We start from the raw sequence: 22123 nt of genomic DNA, 5'->3' as shown, positions 1-22123 counted from the left end.
TGGGTTTCAGGAAGAAAGCCAGAGCCACGATAACACATCGGTTGGTTCATCATTTACACTCGAAAAAAAAAAAAGCTCGCAAGAGGAAGTGAAAACTCATTCTGACTTCTCAGTCCATCATCAGGTCGCAAAATATAGAACGCACCAGCTGCTCCTTTCAAGTAATGCAATAAAATGTTTTTAGTTATTTACGGTATTTTGCATATATCACATTCAACATGTTTCAATTAGTTTAATCATGCCTGTATTATTATTATTTTTTTAAATGGGTAAAGTATGAATGTTAAAATTTAAAATGAAAATTTAAAATTTTACTTGTAAAATAAACGTTAATTTTGTCATAGTCGGCTGATTCTACAATATTAAATATTGACTTTGAGATTAGGAGGCTCGGTGGCGCAATGGGTAGTACGTCCGCCTCACAATTAAGGGGGTGCGGGTTCGATTCCACCTCCGGCCCTCCCCGTGTGGAGATTGCATGTTCTCCCCGTGTCCGCGTGGGTTTTCTCCGGGCACTCCGGTTTCCTCCCACATCCTAAAAACATGCTTGGTTGGCCAATTGAGCACTCCAAATTGCCCATAGGTGTGAGTGCGAGTGCGGATGGTTGTTCGTCTCTGTGTGCCTTGCGATTGGCTGGCAACCAGTTCAGGGTGTCCCCCGCCTACTGCCCGATGACGGCTGGGATAGGCTCCAGGACGCCCGCGACCCCCGTGGGGACAGAGCGGCACAGAAAATGGATGGATGGATGGACTTTGAGAATAAAACGTTTTATTTAAAAATTACTTATGCCGCAACAGTTTTCATTTTATTCAATATCTTTACATTTATTAATTTGGCTAAAGTCAATTCTTAATAAATAATTGAGTTTTGTTGGGAAAATATAATTGCTTGATTAAAAAAGTGTTTTGTTTGAGGACTTCATTACCCACAAGACTTTGCGGCGAGCTGCTGGCGGCGCAGCAGCGGGGCACACTCGGCGGAAGCATCGGTAGCAGATCCGGCGGCGGCGGGTGGCTTCGAGTTTCTCTTCCACTTGAGAAATGTACGCAATTTGAGAACGGCCACTGACGCATCCTCGATACGACAACGCCTTCATTTTCTACACCGGAAGGCGACATCACACTCGGGGACGTTTAATGGCAAGCTTCGTCTAACTGCAAGACCCTCGTGAGGTAACCACCGCTACGTGTTTTTTTTATTTTTTAAGTTGCATGCCAGTGCTTCGAAATCAATTAAAACGAACGTGCCAAGCTTTCAGCAGTAACTTGTTGCCCGTTTCCTCATTAGGAATGCAAAAAGCGCCGCCAATTACTGTGACATTGAACGCATCTTTAGTAGCTTCGCACCGCACTGTTTACATTTTGGCCAAGAATGTGGGCGGAGAACCTATGACACTGGACACATGTTTAGGTACATCTGCATTACTGATAGGAACAGGATAACGTGCGGTGTGTTCTGCTAATGTTTTCAATGCACTTTGGTGGGCTATTTCCCCCCTCTAAATAAGATGTCCTCCCCATGTTATTCCGGTGCATGCAGACCTCGGGTTCCCTGCTCCGAACCAGTTTTCCACAAAAGCTGTCGCTGTCTATTGCCACTCTTCAACCTTGTCAACACTGGTAATGCTTGCCAGTATTGTTGTCATTGTCTAGTGCGGGATCCCCAACCCCCGGTCCGCGGACCGATACCGGTCCGTGGGTCACTTGGTACCCGGCCGCCTAGCCGCACAGAAAAAAATCTCTCTCTCTCTCTCTCTCTCTCTCTCTCTCTCTCTCTCTCTCTCTCTCATATATATATATATATATATATATATTAGGGGTGTAAATCGCGGGTTTTGTCACGATACGATATCATATCGATACAAAGGATCACGATACGATTATTGCCGATATCGTAAAGCCTGCTGTGATTCATTCACGATACATCACGATATAGTGCGCCACGATCGATATTTTTATTTTTATTTTATTTTTTTAAATAAAAAATATAGAACAATATCCTGATTTATAACAATTCATACGCAAAATCAACAAGGTACTACAAACTCTTTATTTAGGAAATTACAAGAGTATTGTAGGATACAAAGTGCTTATTTTAACACTGAACTTTATCAAATTCCTATATTTTTTCTCATATAAGTAAAGAAAAATGAATATTCTTTCTTTTTTGTAATACCATTAACTTTAAAGTGCATTACTGAACTATTTATTTACAATAATTTTAATTGTCCGTTGAGCCATCTTTTCTTTGGAATCCAAAGTGCTTCCAAACGAATGACTTGAAGCCCAAAGGGGAGCGAATTTCCTCGTCTTCTTGGACACTAGCCATAGCACCAGCCCAGGAGCTGCGTAGTTGTCGGCTCCCCTTTCACGTGCCTGCTCTGCTCACAACACAGCGCGCCGCGTACTGCTCCCGGAAAAAGGAAGCAAGCAACAATGAACTGGATTTCAAAATAAAGTCGCGTCTAATGTCCAAGGTCAAACACGGCAATATAAATCGATGTTTACGTTTAGCATCGATGCCAATAAATCGTAGAGCATTATATCGATTAATCGATGTGTATCGATGAATCGTTACACCCCTAATATATATATATATATATTTTATTTATTTTTTTAATCGACGATCAATTAATTCAGGAAAAGACGCTCGTCCCGGTCACGTGACATGTTTCCCCAGTCGAGCCCGCAAAGCTAGCAAAAGTGAGTAAGAATTTATTTATTTATTTTGAAAAATATTTTAAAAAATTGGCGATTCTCTCCCAATTACATCCGTCGGTTCAGGTCAAGACGCTCGTCTCGGTCACGTGACGTCACCTGCCCGCGAAGCAAGCAAATATGAGCAAGAAACAGAGATGTTTGGAAAGCTTCTTCGGAAAGGGAAAAAAGCCCAATGAGGAGACGGAAGAAGAAGAGGCTACAACTTCTAAGAAAAGGAAAGCTGCATTTAAAAGAAACTTTCTGGAGTCCTACTTAAAATATGGATTTATCGCCACAGGTGACTCTGACGCGCCAAGCCCACTGCATAATATGTGGCGACAGGCTAGCTAACGAGGCAATGAAACCTCCAAAACTGCTTCGGCACATGGAGACCAAGCATCCTGTATTAAAAGACAAACCTTAACCACTTCGGGTGTCATTGTTTCCGATTACGCCTAGATGGGACCGGCTCGTTTCTGAGAAACAAGCTCAGTGCTCCCACTAACGCAGGGGTGTCAAACTCATTTTTTTCGCGGGCCGTATTGTCGTCATAGCTTCTTTCGGAGGGCCATTATGACTGTCAACCCAAATAAATGTATGAGCACCTCATATTACATACAATAAAAGCTACAAAACAAACTGACAAATAACTCAGACGAGTAAAAACTGGTCAAATATTTTAGAAAAAAGATATTAAAAGTGAAGACAATTTGCAATTCTAGTAATGACACAAATTTGATGCACAATTTGTCTTCGCGGGCCACATAAAATGATGTGGCGGGCCGTATCTGGCCCCCGGGCCTTGACTTTGACACCTGTGCACTAATGCAACGTAATGGTGAGTTTTATTTTTATGTCGTTTATACTTGTTTTTATGCCAGTCGTATCATTTTATTTCATTTTATTTCATCGTATTTATTCATTTATTATGAATGTATTATTTATTAATATAAATGTACTATTTATTTATTTAATGGCCGGTCCGGGCGGCTCGGTGGTGCACTGGGTAGCACGTCCGCCTCACAGTTAGGAGGGTGCGGGTTCGATTCCACCTCCGGCCCTCCCTGTGTGGAGTTTGCATGTTCTCCCCGGGCCCGCGTGGGTTTTCTCCGGGCACTCCGGTTTCCTCCCACATCCCAAAGACATGCTTGGTAGGCCGATTGAAGACTCCAAATTGTCCCTAGGTGTGAGTGCGAGTGCAAATGGTTGTTTGTCTCTGTGTGCCCTGCGATTGGGTGGCAACCGGTTCAGGGTGTCCCCCGCCTACTGCCCGATGACGGCTGGGATAGGCTCCAGCACACCCGCGACCCCCGTGGGGACGAAGCGGTTCAGAAAATGGATGGATGGATGGATGGATGGCCGGTCCGCGAAAATATTTCTGACACGTAACCGGTCCGTGGCGCAAAAAAGGTCGGGGACCACTGGTGTGTGTGACATAACACTGGGGGGTATTCCACAAAGCAGGTTATGTGAAAACTCTGAGTAATTTAGTTACCCCGGAAACGAGGGAAACTCTGAGTTATCTGTTCCAGAAAGAGAGGGAACTTAAACTCTGGGTCAGTTACTGCCACGCCCTGCTGCGGTGTGTTTAGCTTGCGAGCGGGGCAAGTGAGGATAATGGACTTCAAATGTGGTAAAAAGAAGAGGAAAGGCGGTGTAGAGAGGGAGAGGGACAAAAAAAGAAAGGCGCTGGAGGAGGACGCGGCCAAATGCAGAAAAGTCACGGATTTATTCAGCCCACACACACACACACACACACACACACACACACGGTGCCATTAAAAACCGTGTGTGTGCCCGCGCGTGTATGCATGCCAGTTTGCATGTGTTGTGTGTGCATATGTGCCGCTGCCATGTAATAAGGCTGTCCCTCTGCTAATTTATTGTTAGATTTACCGTAAATTCCGGACTATAAGCCGTGACTTTTTTCCAAAATTTTGAACCCTGCGGCTTATAGTCAGGTGCGGCTTATATAAGGATTTTTTCGTGATTTTTGTGATGACTTGATCACTTTTATACACTGCGGTATCTTGAAGAAAAAAACAACAACAAAAATACTATTTTGAAACACTACTATGGCTGCTGCTTATTCTGGCTGTGTTGCTTGTGACTATTATGAGCTTTAGTAGGAATGCACGCTAGGTGACCTGCGTCAAAGGGCTCTAAACCCTTTCTCTTACTCTGCCATGTGACTCAGAGATTACACAAAGCAGTGGCGCTGTTTGGACCATCTGCATTGTATTAAAACCCAATCAATCAGCATTTAAATTCAATTCTTCTGACATTTTGCTCACCAAAAACAAGTTGTAATGAACGTGAACTTTTAATGCATTTTATTCAGAAGGTTAATTTGAGGCAGAGCACGAGCAAAGGCCATCCGGATCCCTGAATATAGGCGTAGGAGAATTAGCCCCTGACGAGCCAAAGGAGAACGTTGCCACTGTACAGGATTCGGAAATCAACCTTCTCAAGTCCGGAGAACTCACGATGGCCGTCCCGCTCAGCATCGAGGATATTTCCCAGTTTGGCGACGGCTCGTGGGAGCTCTTCATCAAATCCAGCTGTTACAGCGTGGTGACCGTTGCGGTGGCTGACGCGGGGCCGAGCATCGGCTGGATGTTTTCTTCGGAACCAAAAAGCATTTCCTTTAGTGTGGTTTACCGGGAAAATGCTGATGATCAATTGGAGCGATCAAAGGTTCTCATTCCACTGACGCGCTGCAATTCTCACAAAGAGACCATTCAGGGACAGCTAAAAGTGCGTCGGCCGGGAACCTACGCGCTCATCTTCGACAACTCCTTCTCACGATTTATCTCCAAGAAAGTCTTCTATCATCTGACCATGGAAAAGCCCATCATCTACGATGGAAGCGACTTCCCCTGAAGCTTTGCCAACACTAAGTATCACCATGGCAACCGAAGGGAGATAAGAAGAGACAGACGAAGAAGAGATAATGCGCCGAAGAAGACGTGCTAGTTTGTGTTTTGATAGGCGTATAATTCACACGAAGAAGAGATCAAGACGGACATTACTGAAAGGGAGCTTTTATACACAAACCGTCATTATGGGGGACAAAAGAAATGCATATGATGCCGCTTTTAAGCTAAAGGCAGTCGATGTTGATGACATTGTCTTGCGTCACCCTTTTCTTTATTTCGTGGTCCCGTCTACTCTGGAGCTGTACGTGTCGCTCGCTAGTTTAATGTAATTTAGCGCTTCGTGCATGAATAAAATTAGCATGAACAGACCCTCATCACACTCGAAGAAATGCATAAAAGCGACGACGAAAGAGAGACTGAGAAAGTGTGAGGCGAAGGATATCTAACGCTATTCCAATCGGACGCTGAGGAGGAAGACTTCGATGGTTTCAGTGCACAGGAGGAAGATGAAGACGATGAAGCTCTTTTTTTACTTTTACTGGTATGTTTTTTAACGAGCCCTGTTGGTGCTGTACTACCGTGTTGCTGCTGTGTTACCGCCGCGTCTCAGTGACTTTTACCGGGTATGTTTTTTTTAATCCAGCCCTATTAGTCTTGTGTTACTTCCGTGTTGCTGCGGTATTACTGCCGCGGCACGGGCAGTGTTTGGAAAGAAATGTTAAGGTATGTTATTAAAACTTTAAAAAAGCTTTCTGTGTCCAGTCTTTCTTTGTTAATAACTCGCGTTGGAAAGAAATGTTAAGGTATGTTATTAAAACTTTAAAAAAGCTTTCTGTGTCCAGTCTTTCTTTGTTAATAACTCGCGTGCACACTTCCGTGTTGCTGCGGTACTACTGCTGCGTCACAGGCAATGTTTAGAAAGACATGTTAAAGTATGTTATTAAAACTTTAAAAAGGCTTTCTGTGAACGGTCTTTCTTTGTAAAAAACGCGTGTGCACGTGCGGCTTATAGTCCGGTGCGGCTTATATAAGAAAAAAACTAAAATATCCCCCAATTTTAGCTGGTGCGGTTTATAATCCGGTGCGGCTTATAGTCCGGAATTTACGGTAGTTCTAGTTGATTTTGTAAGTTGAAGAGTCATTTGTTATTCTTTCTTACATGCACATTTCTCTAAACTTTTTAACTGGCCCTGGCTAAATTAATATTAAAATATATGTCTATGTTTCCTATGGAAAGATGGAAATATTGCCAGTTTTGGTGCTTCAGACAGTAGGACCAGTACTAGGTCAGAGCAGCTGACAGATAAAGAACAGACAGTCATCTATCAATGCATGGGATTGAATAGGCTATGACTATGCATGAATGCTTGTATTTTGTTTATCTTTTTATTCTATTTATTCAAATTTTTTTTTTTTCATGCACTGATCGGTTGGCACTTTTTAAATTTCGTTGTACATGTGTGACAATGACAATAAAGATCTATTCTATTCTATTCATTTGGAAAAAAAGCATCTATTTAACCATATCATTCTTTTGATATTGATTAAATGTGTTATTGTCGATAATATAATTATGCTGGTTGTTCTGACACTCCCAGCAGATGCAGAGTATACTGGCAAGACAAGTCCAGGCAGCAGTGCATGGGAAAGGCCAACTCAGGACACAGACAGACAGTCAGACTCAGAGGGACCTTTTGATTATTTTGCTCGCCCTCATTCTAGAGATTTGGATTTGTTTTTCCGGTACCACCCACAACAAAACCCAAAGAATGATTGTGTGCATGTTTGTGTGCACAAATGCATTTTGCTTGTGCCCATGCATTTGAGTGTGGGTGTGAACATGCACGTGTGGGCAAGGCCAGGGTGGCCTGGTTACATAGTAACTGACTCCTGGCCTGAAACAATCTCCTGGTTACTGCGGTAACTTACCGTATGTTTCGCACCAAAAGGCGCACTGGATTATAAGGCGCACCCTCATTGAATTTTTTATTTTAGAAATTATTTCATATATAGGGCGCACCGGATTAAAAGGCGCATAAAATAGAAGCTATACTGCAACAAACTGAGGTTGACTAGGGTTGCGGTATGCATCCACTAGCCAATAACCAATGAGCCCTCTGTAAACAATCGCGTTTCTCAAACAATCTCCTATAAAATGATCAGAACTGACTAAAGTTCGATCTAACACTGGTACTGCTTACCTATGTTTCCCTTCCATATCGATCCGTAAATTTACTCGAAACATTAACAGAGCAGCCTATTTTGACATGAAATAGCCTTGTGCGTATAGCAGCTATTATTATAGCATTAGCCACCCGCAAACTCCCATGAGCCTCAGCTCGCAGACCCCCATGAGCCTCAGCAAAGTGTAAACAATCGCGTTTCTCAAACGATCTCCTATAAAATGATCGGAACTGACTAAAGTTTGATCTAACACATTGGTACTGCTTACCTATGTTTCCCTTCCATATCAATCCGTAAATTTACTCGAAACATTAACGGAGCAGCCTATTTTGAAATGAAATAGCCTCGCGGGTACAACAGCTATTCGGTGACGCCCCCTGACCACAGTTGCCGTAAGGTTGGGAAGCGATGCGACCTTGTAATTTACTAGTCGTACTAAAACGCACTGAAACATTTTGGCAGAGCACTGTGTACAACCAGTATGGATCAACAAATTCATCAATTGATCCATATATAAGGCGCTCTGCATTATAAGGCGCACTGTGGTTTTTTGAGTAAAATGTAAGTTTTTAAGTGCGCCTAATAGTGCGGAAAATACGGTACTCTGTGAACATAACCTGCTCCCTGGCAAGTCACTATAAGAAAACCGGAATTTGATAGAACTTTATTCAACCCACAGCGGGGAAATTCACTTGTCAATTTCAATCTGTCTCCTCCCACACAAAGAAAGCAGTTAATCATGGATTGGCTGTTAATTCAAAATCCGATTGACATGGAAGCCGTAATAATTTGAAACGCTTTACGTCGCGAGAGAATCTTCTGACCCAGATGAGATGTTTCATCATTTCTAGAAGAATATCTTTTCGAGCGCTACTGGGTTTTTTTAACAGTATAATTTATCTCAATAACCTTCACTTGCCGTGGAACCTGATGGTGTAATGGTACACTCGCCAGTCTTGTATGCAGGCATCATGAGTTCGATTCCCACACACCCCGAACGAGCACTAATATCAGAGCAACCTTTATGCAAAGCACAGTTTTTTTCAAATGGCATTTTCTTTATAATATCGGGGATGCAGAGCATTACTTTTTTTCTGTTGGCTGAGTGGAACTCAGCGTTTGTTTTAAAATAGTATTTTAGTGAGTGTTGGTGTAGGCTACAGCGTCACATTTTAAATGACTACAGTAGGTATAAAACATAATTGCATTTGTGTCAAGTATTAATCCACAAAGTGTAGAATTAACTGAGTGGACATTGGAAAATATTTTTTGGGGGTTTAAATTATTTGAAGTAGCCACCGAATTAATATTTTAGTTTAAATTAATACTGACCTTGTTTATTAGCGTGTGTCCATTTAAAATAATAAAATTAAAATCAATGTGAGTTGCAATCACAGCCTAGCAAAACAGGTCTGACCTTTTTGACTAATGTTTTTATGTTTTATTTTGAGCTGCTTCCAAGTCATTTCTTTCTTCTTTTGAATTGCATCTAAATGAAAATAAGATTTCATTCCCACTTAAATTCATAACTATGGGCTATGCCAGTGGTCCCCAACCTTTTTTGCGCCACGGACCGCTTACGTGTCAGAAATATTTTCGCGGACCGGCCTTTATATAAATGTACTAATAAATAGTACATTTATATTAATAAATAATACATTTATAATAAATGAATAAATACGATGAAATAAAATGATACGACTGGCATAAAAACAAGTACCGTAATTTTCGGACTATAAGTCGCGGTTTTTTTTCATAGTTTGGGTGGGGGGGCGACTTATACTCAGGAGCGATTTATATACATATATATGGTTTTTTTTCACTTTTTTGGGCATTTTATGGCTGGTGCGACTTATACTCCGGTGCGACTTATAGTCCGAAAATTACGGTATAAACGACATAAAAATAAAACTCACCATTACGTTGCATTAGTGGGAGCACTGAGCTTGTTTCTCAGAAACGAGCCGGTCCCATCTAGGCGTAATCGGAAACAATGACACCCGAAGTGGTTAAGGTTTGTCTTTTAATACAGGATGCTTGGTCTCCATGTGCCGAAGCAGATTTGAAGGTTTCATTGCCTCGTTAGCGAGCCTGTCGCCACATATTATGCAGTGGGCTTGGCGCGTCAGAGTCACCTGTGGCGATAAATCCATATTTTAAGTAGGACTCCAGAAATTTTCTTTTAAATGCAGCTTTCCTTTTCTTAGAAGTCGTAGCCTCTTCTTCTTCCGTCTCCTCATTGGGCTTTTTTCCCTTTCCAAAGAAGCTTTCCAAACATCTCTGTTTCTTGCTCATATGTGCTTGCTTCGCGGGCTCGACTGAGGTGACATGTCACGTGACCGAGACGAGCGTCTTGACCTGCACCGACGGATATAATTGGGAGAGAATTGCCATTTTTTAAAATATTTTTCAAAATAAATTCTTACTCATTTTTGCTAGCTTTGCGGGCTCGACTGGGGAAACATGTCACGTGACCGGGACGACCGTCTTTTCCTGAATTAATTGATCGTCGATAAAAAATAATAAAAAAAAGCAATTTCCTCCCATGATGTCTCTCTCTTCTTTGCTCCTGCAGCCGTATTAGATTCGCGGCAAAAAAATATGTTCGTACTCGCCGTAGGCCTGCATAAGGATCAATAAAGTAAAATAAGGTGATCTGTTTTTCATCAGTTGTCATGGTGACTCGTGGTATCGCGGCTCAATTGATAATGGCTTTTAATAGGAGTTGTGCACGCGCGTAACTGGTGAACATACTCAGAGTTGATTGAACTAACTTAGATCAGCTTTTCTGGAACCGAATACTCAGAGTCTCCCATCTCAGAGTTCAGGGACAGACTCAAAGTATGTTGAACCTGCTTTCTGGAATACCCCCCAGGTTTGCTCCGCTGCCCTACTTGAACACTTAATTTCTCTGTTTTGATGTAATTTGTGCGTATTGGAAGGAGCGAGTGCTAATCGCGATAGCCGATGTCGTCAAAAGCAACAGTCAGTTTCGGGCTTGATAATCGGTGAACTTCTTCTTCTCCTTTCGGCTTTTCCCCTCAGGGGTCGCCACAGCAAACCATCTGTTTGATAATCGGTGAACTTCTTCTTCTCCTTTCGGCTTTTCCCCTCAGGGGTCGCCACAGCCAACCATCTGTTTCCATCTCGAAGACCAGAAAAAAACTGAAACATTTGAACAAAGAGACAAAATAATTTTGTTTTGCTCACAATGCAAACTCAATCATTTGCCTATGATGAAATGCAATGAATGTAATTGACGCAGCTATTGTGCCTCCACACCTCACTGCGAAAAGGCAAACCACATCAAGACTTACCCGTCCAAATTGTTACTCCCAAAATTTTTTAATATCCAAGAGTAGCAGTATGCATTTTCTTTTGGGTATCTGCGTGTCTAAAGGTAGCGAGCAACGCAGCCAATCGCGACAGCTCTTAATACCAAAGCGGAAGCAACTGATAAGCGCTCTTGCGGCTCATATGATGAAAGGTGGAAGACGCTCAAGCATTTGGGGAATGTTGATGGCATGCCGAGTCATTGGACATGTACTGTCAAAGCTCCGCAAATTGTGACCTCACGACGGGGAACGTCAGAGCATGTTTTGCCCTGACGGTTGTGCAAGTCAACGTTGTAAACATCAGCCATGAACTGATCATTTCCAAAATCGTGACAGCTGGCCTAAAAGTTACTTTCAATTTACCATATTTTTTGCACTATAAGGTGCACTGGATTATAAGGCACACCCTCATTGAATTTTTTATTTCAGAAATTATTTCATATATAGGGCGCACCGGATTAAAAGGTGCATAAAATAGAAGCTATACTGCATCAAACTGAGGTTGACTAGGGTTGCAGTATGCATCCACTAGATGGTGCTGTGCTAAAGGGAATGTCAACCCAGTCAATGAGGGAAAGTCCAACTCCCTTTCTGTATGAAAGTGATATGCTTTGTCTTCTTGGTCCAGCAACCCCACAAATTTTTTTATGGTCCTAAACTTTCTTCTTTCATAAACCAGTCAATGAGGTATTCAGTCAAACTTTATATACAAAAACTGCACAATAACCAATGAGCCCTCAGCAAACAATCGCGTTTCTCAAACTATCTCCTATAAAAGTGATTGGAACCGACTAAAGTTCGATCTAACACATTGGTACTGCTTACTTATGTTTCCCTTCCATATCGATCTGTAAATTTACTCGAAACATTATCCGTTAATCCGGAGCAGCCTATTTTGAAATGAAAGAGACTCGTGCGTATAGCAGCTATCAGCAGCTATCAGCATTAGCCACCCGCAAACTACCATGAGCCTCAGCTCGCAGACTCCCATGAGGCTCAGCAAAGTGTCATCGCGGCCCCCTGTAAACCTTCATGTTTCTCAAACTCTCTCCCATAAAAGTGATTGTAACTGACTAAAGACCGATTTAACACATTGGTGCTGCTTATTTATGATTCCGTTGCATATTGATCCGTAAACATACTCGAAAATATTAACGGAACAGCCTATTTTGAAATGAAATAGCCTTGCGGGTACAGCTATTCAGTGACGCCCCTGACCACGGTTGCTGTAATGCTGGGAAGCGATGCGACCTTGTAATTTACTAGTCGTACTAAAATGTACAGAAACAACTTGGCAGAGCGCTGTGTACAGCCAGTATGGATCAACAAATTCATCAATTGATCCATATATAAGGCGCTCTGCATTATAAGGTGCACTGTGGTTTTGAATAAATTTTAAGTTAAGTGCGCCTAATAGTGCGAAAAATACGGTACTCTTTTTTTCCCCTTTGCACGATAAAGAAACACAAGTATCTTGGCTACATAGTCATTCAAACGTTAGGTCTTTGCTCTCGGCAGAGGTCAACAAATGTATGCGAAGAAAAGGTTGATAGGCATAACGTTGGGTTTGCATTCAAAGAAAAAAAGGAGTGTGGCCCGCTGCTTTAAGGAATCTCAGCAGACAGGAAATAAGGCGATTGGTCTGTTTTGGGAGACATCCTGCTGAGTCGGCACCCCCCTCCCCTCTCCCCCCAGGCGTGTAAGAGAGGGAGGGAGGGACAGTGTCCACGAGCATCCTCAGGCAAAATCCAAAGTGTCCGAATGGGATGGGAAGTGCGCCACCAGCCACACAAACATTTCATTGTGTTGTTTGTAAAAGCCTCGCTTCTTTCTGGAGGAGACATTTTCCTCTTCTGTGTCGTTCCTAGCACCTGCCCGGACAGACGCGAGAAAGGAAAGCAAAGCCTCTCTGTCACTCCAGCAGCCTTGAGAGAGTGCGACGGATCCGTATTCATTTTATCATTTGCTTGTGTGGAGGCATTCTTGAATAACTCTTAGCATTTTCCTTTGACCCGTGACTTTTGTTTTCCCGCCTGCTCGTCGCTTTACTGTCGGCAGCCGCGGTTCTGCTTCATTGTTCCTTTGAATCTGAATCAACGAGCAAACGTCAGCCCGGTGCGATGATATTCGCTTCCGTTGCTGCTTTTGTAAGGCGAACGCAGGAAGAGCCCGCGGGGGAATTCCAACATGGCTTCCCTTCCCTGGATGTGCTTGTGGCCTTGTGGCGATAAAAATAACAACGTGACATTTGACTGACGTGAATGTCAAGAAACCCAAGAAAAAAAAGTTCCAAGAAGCCACGTTGGAAAAGCCTGACACAAAGCACCCCCCCCCCTCACCCCACCCCTTTGATGGCATCCTACGCTACCGCCCCCGTGTGGCTTTAAACTTGGCACTTTGTAATTCATCTGCGTGTAGACAAACCTAAAGTTATTCATCTGTTTCCTATTTGTTGGGGAGCCTTTTAATAATGTATGCCTGCTGCCGCCATTGTTGTGCAGCTCATCCTCCAGCCCGAATTGCCACCTTCTCTATAAGGAACTTTCTGGGTCGCCAGGGGATTACCCCAGTCCGGGGCGGACGGGGTGCTGCGAGGGCGGATCGGGGGTCGGCAAATGAGTCGGAGTTGATGGAGCACGGTTAGCGGGGAGTAATGCCAACGTTCTGACAGGCTACAAATGCTTGAATTCTATGACATGGCTTGAACTGGAGAAAAGTAACGCCTGGGACTGCAGTGGGTCAATAACCCTCCCGCCCCTTAGCATTTTGTGAGTCAAGATTCAAGAGATTCAAGATTCAAGAGTTTTTATTCGCCATGTTTGAGCGTGCCAAACAAGGAATTTGACTTCGGTACATCACAGCCTCTGTTCAACATTCAGGTGACTAACAACACTCAGGACATGTGAAAAATGACAAATATTCTCAAACATCCCCTGATCTTAAACTCCCAGGAGGGCAAGGAAAAACTCAAAACTCCAGCTAGGGGAAATGAGAAACCTTGAGAAAGAGCACAGATGGGCGGGTCCCTCTTCCAGGATGACCAGGCTGCTTCTCTCTCTTTCGTGTAACGTCAGATGTCCAACTCGGTGTTGCGTAGCCATGCCCGCATCTCTGGCCCTAGGTCGAAGAGGCTGGCTTCCGAGGGTGGTCCATATAAGGGGCAGATGTTGATTATATGGTCGGCGGTCTGCTCAGGGTCACCAGGCTGCAATGGATGCAGAGAGGACACAGTACAAACAGTGTAGACAATTCAAAAAAGGTGTGGAGAGCAGGATGTTATTGCACATCAATGACTCTGAGACTCTAAGAGTGGTGTGAGTTCATCAGAGCAACAGCCTGGGGGAAGAAGCTGTCTCTGTGTCTGCTGGTTTTGGCGTACAGAGCTCTATAACGCCGTCCGGAGGGGAGTAGTTCAAACAGACTGCAACCTGGGTGAGAAGGGTCTGTAGAGATGTTCCTTGCAAGTTTCCTGGTCCTGGACAGGTACAAGTTTTGGATAGATGGGAGGTTGATTCCAATTATCTTTTCTGCAGTCCTGATTGTCCGTTGCAGTCTGTGCTTGTCTTGTTTGGAGTCCGATCCAAACCAGACAGTGATGGAGGTGCAGCGTACAGACTGGATGAAGGCAGTGTAGAACGTCTTCAGCAGCTCCCGCGGCAGGTTGAACTTATTGAGCTGTCTCAGGAAGTACAGCCTCTGCTGGGGCTTCTTCCGGACAGAGTCTATGTGGCCGGTCCATTTCAGGTCCCGAGAGATTGTGGTTCCCAGGAACTTGAAGGTGTCTGTGGAGAGAATAGTATTACTGCGGATAGTGAGGGGTGAAAGTGGTGAAGGGTCTCGCCTGAAGTCCACTGTCATCTCCACGGTCTTGAGCGGGTTCAGCTCCAGGTGCTTTTGGCTGCACCAGTGGATCAGCCGCTCCACTTCCTGTCTGTACACAGTCTCATCACCGTCCTGGGTCAGTCTGATGAGAGTGGTGTCGTCTGCATACTTCAGGAGCTTCACAGGAGAGTCACCTGAGGAGAAATCGTTGGTGTAGAGAGAGAAGAGCAGTGGGGAGAGGACGCACCCCTGAGCGGTGCCAGTGTTGGTGGTCCGGGTGTCAGATGTGGTTTGTTTTCCACATTCGCGTTTTTCCTATAGCACCTTATTCTGTCTCATGGTTACATTTAATAGAGCCACCTGTTGGTGTTACTTTTTTTAAAATGTTTTTTCCTTACTAATTTTTAGCGTCATATTCAACCATTTGCATACGATTGTGTTTTTTACTCCATCGGACGTTGTTGCTACTGAAATGATTTCCTTTCTGGTTTGTGTGTAGCCTTTTGACATCCTGACATCGATTTGGCCTAGAGCAGGGGTCTCAAACTCCAGTCCTCGGGGGCCGCATTCCTACATGTTTTCCAAGTTTCCCTCATTAAACACCTTGGGTTGGTGTCAGGAAGGGCATCCGGCTGTAAAAGGTTTTGCTCCAAAAATTTTCTCAGTATAGGACTCTCAACCACGAGATGGCCATGGACCATCCTCGGTGGAAGAAAGCCATATTGAGAATCCAGTCCAACCCAGCGGCGCCTGGAAAACGGACTTTAAACCGATGATGATGATGATGAAACACACCTGATTAAATGATCAGGCTCCTGCAGAACGTGAGGATGAACTGATCATTTGAATCAGGTGTGTTTAACGAGGGAAACTTGGAAAACATGTAGGAATGCGGCCCCCGAGGACTGGAGTTTGAGACCCCTGGCCTAGAGGCTCTGGCATGCAGTGAATATACTTTCTGCATAAATAAGCGTGCCAGCTGGGAATAGTCATCAAGAACACGCACGATTGATGTTTTTCCCTCTCGGGCGCGTTGTTTTGCCAATGAGGCCAGACAGGTGTTCGGCGTCCTCGCACGGCAGCAATTCCTCACAAATTGCACAATTTATCCTGCCCCGCATTCAAGTAAATCACTCATGGGAGGATTACGTTTCAAGCAGTTTAAAAAAAAGCAATAGTTGATATTGTACCGGCGCCCCCTGCTGGATTCAATCCGCCTCCCATCGCGGCCTTTCTGTGACGCTGATGGCACTCTGCCTATGTCAAGTTGTTCAAACAAGTCGTTATGGCTGTCAAAGAATGTCCTGGCACGCATGACACGCTGCGCCAGGTGGAATTTTGTAAATATAGAAATTATGCTTTGCATGCGTCAAGAAATCAAAATATGAATACATAAATAAACTAAATACTAAAAACAAAATAATTTTATGGTGACAAATGTTATGCTGTCCAATAAATAAATGTTTTTTTTCTCCCTAGCACAACAACAAATATGCACTGTTTGTGTATTTTGTATCTCATTTGAAGAGATATGTGGGGAGGAAAAAGCTAAACTGTTGTGTTTTGCAGCTGGTGCCTGTCCAATGCGCTGCCCTGCCCTGATGTGATGCGTCATGGCCCCCTTGTTGAGCGGCGTGTGGTGGGGGCCAGAGGCGCCGTTGGTCGGCGCAGGGGGCCAGGCGGTGACCTGGCTGGGCAGAGGTGGCGCCCAGCTGGCCCCACCGGTTGCCCTCAGCACCCTGGTCGCCCTGCTGCTGGTGTCCTTGCTCTTGCTGTTGTGTGCCGGTTGCCGCGAGTGAGTACAACGCAGGATGGGAGATGACATCTTCTTCACGCACACCTACATCGTCCGCCGAGAAGACTCTCCTTGAAAATTGTGATTGAAATACATCCATCCTTTGGTAATCTATGCAGGCCGAAGAAAGCAGCCGTCGGGCATCCTGCAGGCGACAGAGTCCTCATGGATGCTGTGAGTACACTTCAAAATGAAGAAACAAAAACAATTTTCATCTTTTTCTAATTAAAAGTGTACTTTCTAATTAAAAGTGTATTATTAAGAAAAAATAGACTGGCTTGTTTAAGCTAGAAGATGACGTTGAGAGTGGAGCTGCAATGCCTTTTGCATCCACTGGGTGTCGCTTTTTCCCCCACACAGTCTGTTTTTGCATCCATCCCTCTGCGGAAGGTCAACAAGGACCAAAAAAAGGCAGTCGTCTCCAGTGTTAGCATTAGTCACTTTCGCACAGAGACTCTGCCAAAATTGACACATTGCAGCCATAACAGACCTGACATTTGACTTTGTGTTTGACACGGAAGCTAGCAGAGGAGACAGAACATGTGTAGGAACATGAATCAAGTGAAGCACGCGTGGCTGTGGTCTAGTTTTAAGATAACAATCTGATCCTATGAAAGCTCAAATGGCTTTCATGCCATTCGGCCAACGATGTCAATTTCCTTTCCAGGCGTCGGATAAAGAGATGGTCAGCCGGTTGGCCGACAGTCCGGTGACAGATGTTTGCGTCAGCAGCTCTCATGACGGACCTCTCACCTGCGGCACAAGTACGTGACGGCGACTCGGCTCATTCTCGACCAATTGGGAAGCTGCAAACATAATTGCCACATGCATTTGTGAAGTCCTCACAGACACGCAAGCCAGCAGCCCCCAGGCCTCAGAGGAGATAACCTCCGGCCAATTGGAGCGCAGGTCTTCCAAGTGTCCGCAGGGACGCCAGCTGCCCAGCATCCCGCCCAGTGGCCCCCTGCTCAGGCACGCTGCCCCGCCCACCTCGAGGGACAGCACCTACGAGGTCATCCATTTTAAAAAAGTATTCTATTCATGAGAATAAAAACAATAATAATAATAATAATAATAATAATGTGTCAGGGTGTAGCACCTAAATATGTATATTTAAGGAATTATATCTGTTCAGTATGTTTTTTTTCGTTTTGTTTCATTTTGTTTTATTTTTACAATATGTTAATTCACAACAGTTTTTTTGGAACCTGCAAAAAAATAGATATGATAGACATGTTGCTCTTTGTGAAATTCATGGCAACCTGGTGCTCAGTAACATTTCCAGTAAAACGTCTCACTTTTTTTTCTTTTTTTAAATTCAGGTGGTGAACGACATGTCGACAGCATCCCGCGACGTAAGCGTCGAGGACTCCCTCTACGAGACAGTCAAGGAGCTCAAAGAACCCCCGAAGAAGCTGGGACTCCCCAACGGTACCGCTGGCCCATCTCCTGCGAACACCCCCCCTCCTCCGCCCCTCCTCAAAGGCCACGCCGGCAGCCCACACGAGTACGCCTCGGTGGACCGCAACAAGAAGAGCCGCTACAGTGCCGACCTGGAGGCCAAACGGCGGTCCCAAGGTGCCGGTGTTCCGTCTCCCAGGCTTAAGGAGGAACCCGAAGATTTGCCGCCGCCGCTACCAGAGAAAGTTCTGGATGAAAACGAGAACCGGCACATGCTGATGAACGGACATGTCAGGCCCGAGCCGCACAATGGGAAGGTGAGTCGGCGTCGGCCGTTTGCGCTTTACAATGCGTGTGTTTGCGTCTTATTGCGCTGCTTGTCCACCCCCTGGGCCGATTTGAGATTAACCCCGAGCCCTTCCAGCTCTCCTTGCTTTACACTCGTGTGCGACCACCGAGTGATTTGTTTTGTCCAGCCGCTCTCGGTCCCAGTGACAGTTACTCTGGTGCTATGATGGATGACGGCTCGGCTTAGGTGCCGGCGTGGCCGCGCTGTATGTAAATGCCCTCGGGCGGGGGTACGGTAAGTGCACGCGTTGTCTCCCGATCGCTATTGAGCGGCAACAAAGGGCAGCCCAGCCTGGCAGTTTCAGACCCCAGCCTCGCCCATGGGCCTTTTAGGAAATTAGGTTGAGCCAACCAATGGGCTCCTAGGACTGCCGGCGTCACAATCCCAGCCTCCACACTCCACAATGTGTGCTTCTCTTTCACCGCTGTTGTCATTGTTATGAAGTGAGGATAATAAGTGTCAGCATAAATGACATTGCTGGTGACGCATGATGACTTGTCCGGTGAGCTCAGTTTAATCAGATTAGCGTCATTCACACGTGTCTGCCGTAATCCTACGGCATCTTACGTGTAAGTTACCCAGCAGGATTCCTTCTGCCACAAAGCAAAGTTAACAAACACGGATCCTTTTCTGCTCACAACTGCATTGCTCAAATGCGCTTGACCGCGTTCACGACTTAGCAATGACACTCGTGGCCAGTAGGAGGGGCTCACACTGCCAAATTAGCAGCCAAACGGAAAAGCCTTCAGAGCTGCACGATGTGTGGAAGATCCAAAAAAGTCATCACGTGTTCATAAGTCACGTCGCCTGAAGATGGTGATGGGTTACGCCCGGGTCTCGTGTCATCGTTCCATCATCATCCTCACATGCTCCTCCTCCGCCCCCCGGTGCTTCGAGCACTTGCCTCAACCATGATGGAGCAAAGTGTGGAAACGAGATGGTAAATTAGCAATTTCCACCTGATGGCGTTGGTTCCTGAGAGACTTTGTGGCCAGAGGATTGTTCTAAATGCTCACTGGGAGGTGCCGTCAGAAAAGGCAACCCGAAATCCCAAATGCGATCTGTTCGCATGTTTCCCCAGACGGAAGCGCTTCGCTCGAGGCGAGCACCAAACAATGAAAACGATGACAGAAGATCAGACAGCAGGCTCCACGGTGGGAGAACCCACCAGGGGCTCCTCTGCACTCCCCTTTGGTTGAAACGTTGACACATTTTAAGTGGGTTAAACTTTATACAACAAAGTATTGAGAACAAGCAACTAAGTTACCAAATAAGATTCCTGTACGGTTTGCCATCCGCCAACCACAAACATGCTTCCTTACACACCAACCGGCCGAGTTAGCAGATGTGGCTCCTCGTGCGGCTAATCTGCCAAATGTTGCCTTTGTGTTTTAGTCTGGCGAGCACTCCGACGTGGAACCAACGGCAGCGCAGGACGTTAGCGCCAGCCACGACTACAGCAGCATCGGCGAGCTCAAAGGCCTGATTGTGGCCGGGCCGTCCGGGGATCTTTACGCCAGCGTGACGGACGTCTATGCCCGGCCGGTGGGGGGCACTGGCCGGGACGGCGGCGACCCGGGCTATGAAAGCATCCACATCCCCGACACCTCGGACGAGGAGCGCCCCGGAATGGATGGCTCGGAACCAGACTACGAGAGCGTGGGAGACTCAGGTCCGAGTCGTCTTTGAGCGACCCATCATCGCCATCCTCCTTCTCTCGTGGGATCTTTTGGTACACTGTCATCGGTACTATTAGCCACCCGGTAGCAGTAGCAAAAAACTCCAAATGACGTTCACTCGTTGCATTTCAAAGGAGACGTGAAGGCTCTTGAAGTATTCGTAGGGGTCCTGAGGTGGGCGCGGATTTCGAGATGTCTCAAAGGCCATTCCGGTAAGAACGCCAAACTGCAACCTGACATTTGTTCCTTTCATATCAAGATCATCTGCATTTTCGAGATTCAAAGTGGCGTCTTAGTGGCAACTTAGGGTTGGCACCATTTCCTTCGGGGGCCACCTGATGCGCCGGCCTTTAAGTTTTGTCACCATTCCGGAGCGGCAACAATAACTTTCAGGGACGTGTCCTCCCCTCCAACTTGGGCCCGCCGCAATTTCTTCTTTGAGCAGCCAGCCTACATGGCAACCCTCTTGAGAGCTCACCCTTCAGCGCCAACACTCAAACGTGACTTTCTCACCTGTCTAGAGATGACACAGCACACGCCAGCCACGTGTCGTCAATGCGCTTCATTATCAAGTTTTTCCTGGCACTCCCACGTGGGCATCTTCCTGAGTTTATTTATTTCTGACTTTTCTTGAAGGAAAATATTTGGTACGCGTTCCCTTGACTTTTTGACAACTTCATTCGTTTGGACAGGATGCTAAATTCAGACGTTATTCTTAGCAATGATCAACGCAGATGATTTCGATGTGATCTTGACCTTATATCGGCTTTGCTTCCTTGATGTTGTCCAAGCGCAAGGTCTACAATCGTGGTACAGTATTTTTTGTTTCTTCTGCACAATTAAGGCTTAGTAGCACAACAATACTTACTAGAAAGCACTATTTTAACCCAGCTTTGCCTACGGCAATATAGTACGCTTGTGTTTATTTGTTATTTTTTAAATATTGTCATGATAACAAGAGCACTGACGTGCGTGTGCAAATGGCAGCGTCCGATGGTTAGTTACATGCCTTGCGCTAGTAGCCAAACGTGTGTGGGGGAAAAAAATGCTACAGTGTATTGGTACATTTTGTTTTTGTGGTACTTTAATTTAAAAATGAATGGTACTTTTTGTTTTTTGTTATGATGTTTTGTGCAGATTTCCTCTATGTACCAGCTCAGTGGCCTAGTGGTAGAGTGTCCGCCCTGAGACTGGAAGGTTGTGGGTTCAAAACCCGGCCGGGTCATCTCAAAGACTATAAAAATGGGACCCATTGCCTCCCTGCTTGGCACTCAGCATTAAGGGTTGGAATTGGGGGGTTAAATCACCAAATGATTCCCGAGCGCAGCACCGCTGCTGCTCACTGCTCCACTCTCCCCCAGGGGATGGATCAAAATCACATGGGGATGGGTTAAATCAGGGGTCTCAAACTCTAGTCCTCGGGGGCCCATTCCTACATGTTTTCCAAGTTTCCCTCGTTAAACACACCTGATTCAAATGATCAGTTCATCCTCACGTTCTGCAGGAGCCTGATAATTGAATCAGGTGTGTTTAACGAGGGAAACTTGGAAAACATGTAGGAATGCGGCCCCCGAGGACTGGAGTTTGAGACCCCTGGGTTAAATGCAGAGGACAAATTTCACCACACCCAGATGTGTGTGTGATGATCATTGGAACTTGAACTTATATGTTTTTTGAATGATTCAACTTGTGGCTATTTGAGTAAATATAAACACGTACAGCCTGACGGGTCTGCTGTCGCGTTAATTAAAAAAGAGATTAGAATTCTCAAATTCCTGCACATTTTGACCAAAATGTTATTGGTCAAATTCCAAAGTGAATTTAGGTTTGCTGAACTCTAGATCTCACATGACGCTGGCAGATTGAACTCCAAAGTTTTGTACAACTTAAGTAACTTATTTTCCCTAAAATATTTGCTCCTAACTCTGGGTGGATGCACGTCCCAAGAATCACTTCCTCAATTTGGTAGACGCACACAT

The 22123-nt window shown here is 45.2% G+C and overlaps 1 protein-coding gene across 1 annotated transcript; it reads left to right on the top strand.

The window, feature by feature from the left end:
- Positions 1–896: 896 nt before the first annotated feature.
- pag1 (phosphoprotein membrane anchor with glycosphingolipid microdomains 1) lies at positions 897–21254 on the top strand. The gene is made up of 7 exons (XM_037264082.1): positions 897–1173; positions 16490–16715; positions 16835–16889; positions 17383–17479; positions 17555–17727; positions 18038–18433; positions 19861–21254. The coding sequence occupies exons 2-7, from the start codon at positions 16534–16536 to the stop codon at positions 20152–20154; spliced, it is 1197 nt and encodes a 398-aa protein (XP_037119977.1). The 5' UTR covers positions 897–1173; positions 16490–16533; the 3' UTR covers positions 20155–21254.
- Positions 21255–22123: the final 869 nt, after the last annotated feature.

The sequence above is a fragment of the Syngnathus acus genome, chromosome 11, assembly GCF_901709675.1.
Source record: "Syngnathus acus chromosome 11, fSynAcu1.2, whole genome shotgun sequence".
NCBI classification, from domain to species: Eukaryota; Metazoa; Chordata; class Actinopteri; order Syngnathiformes; family Syngnathidae; genus Syngnathus; species Syngnathus acus.
This window is presented reverse-complemented; position numbering and strand designations above follow the sequence as displayed.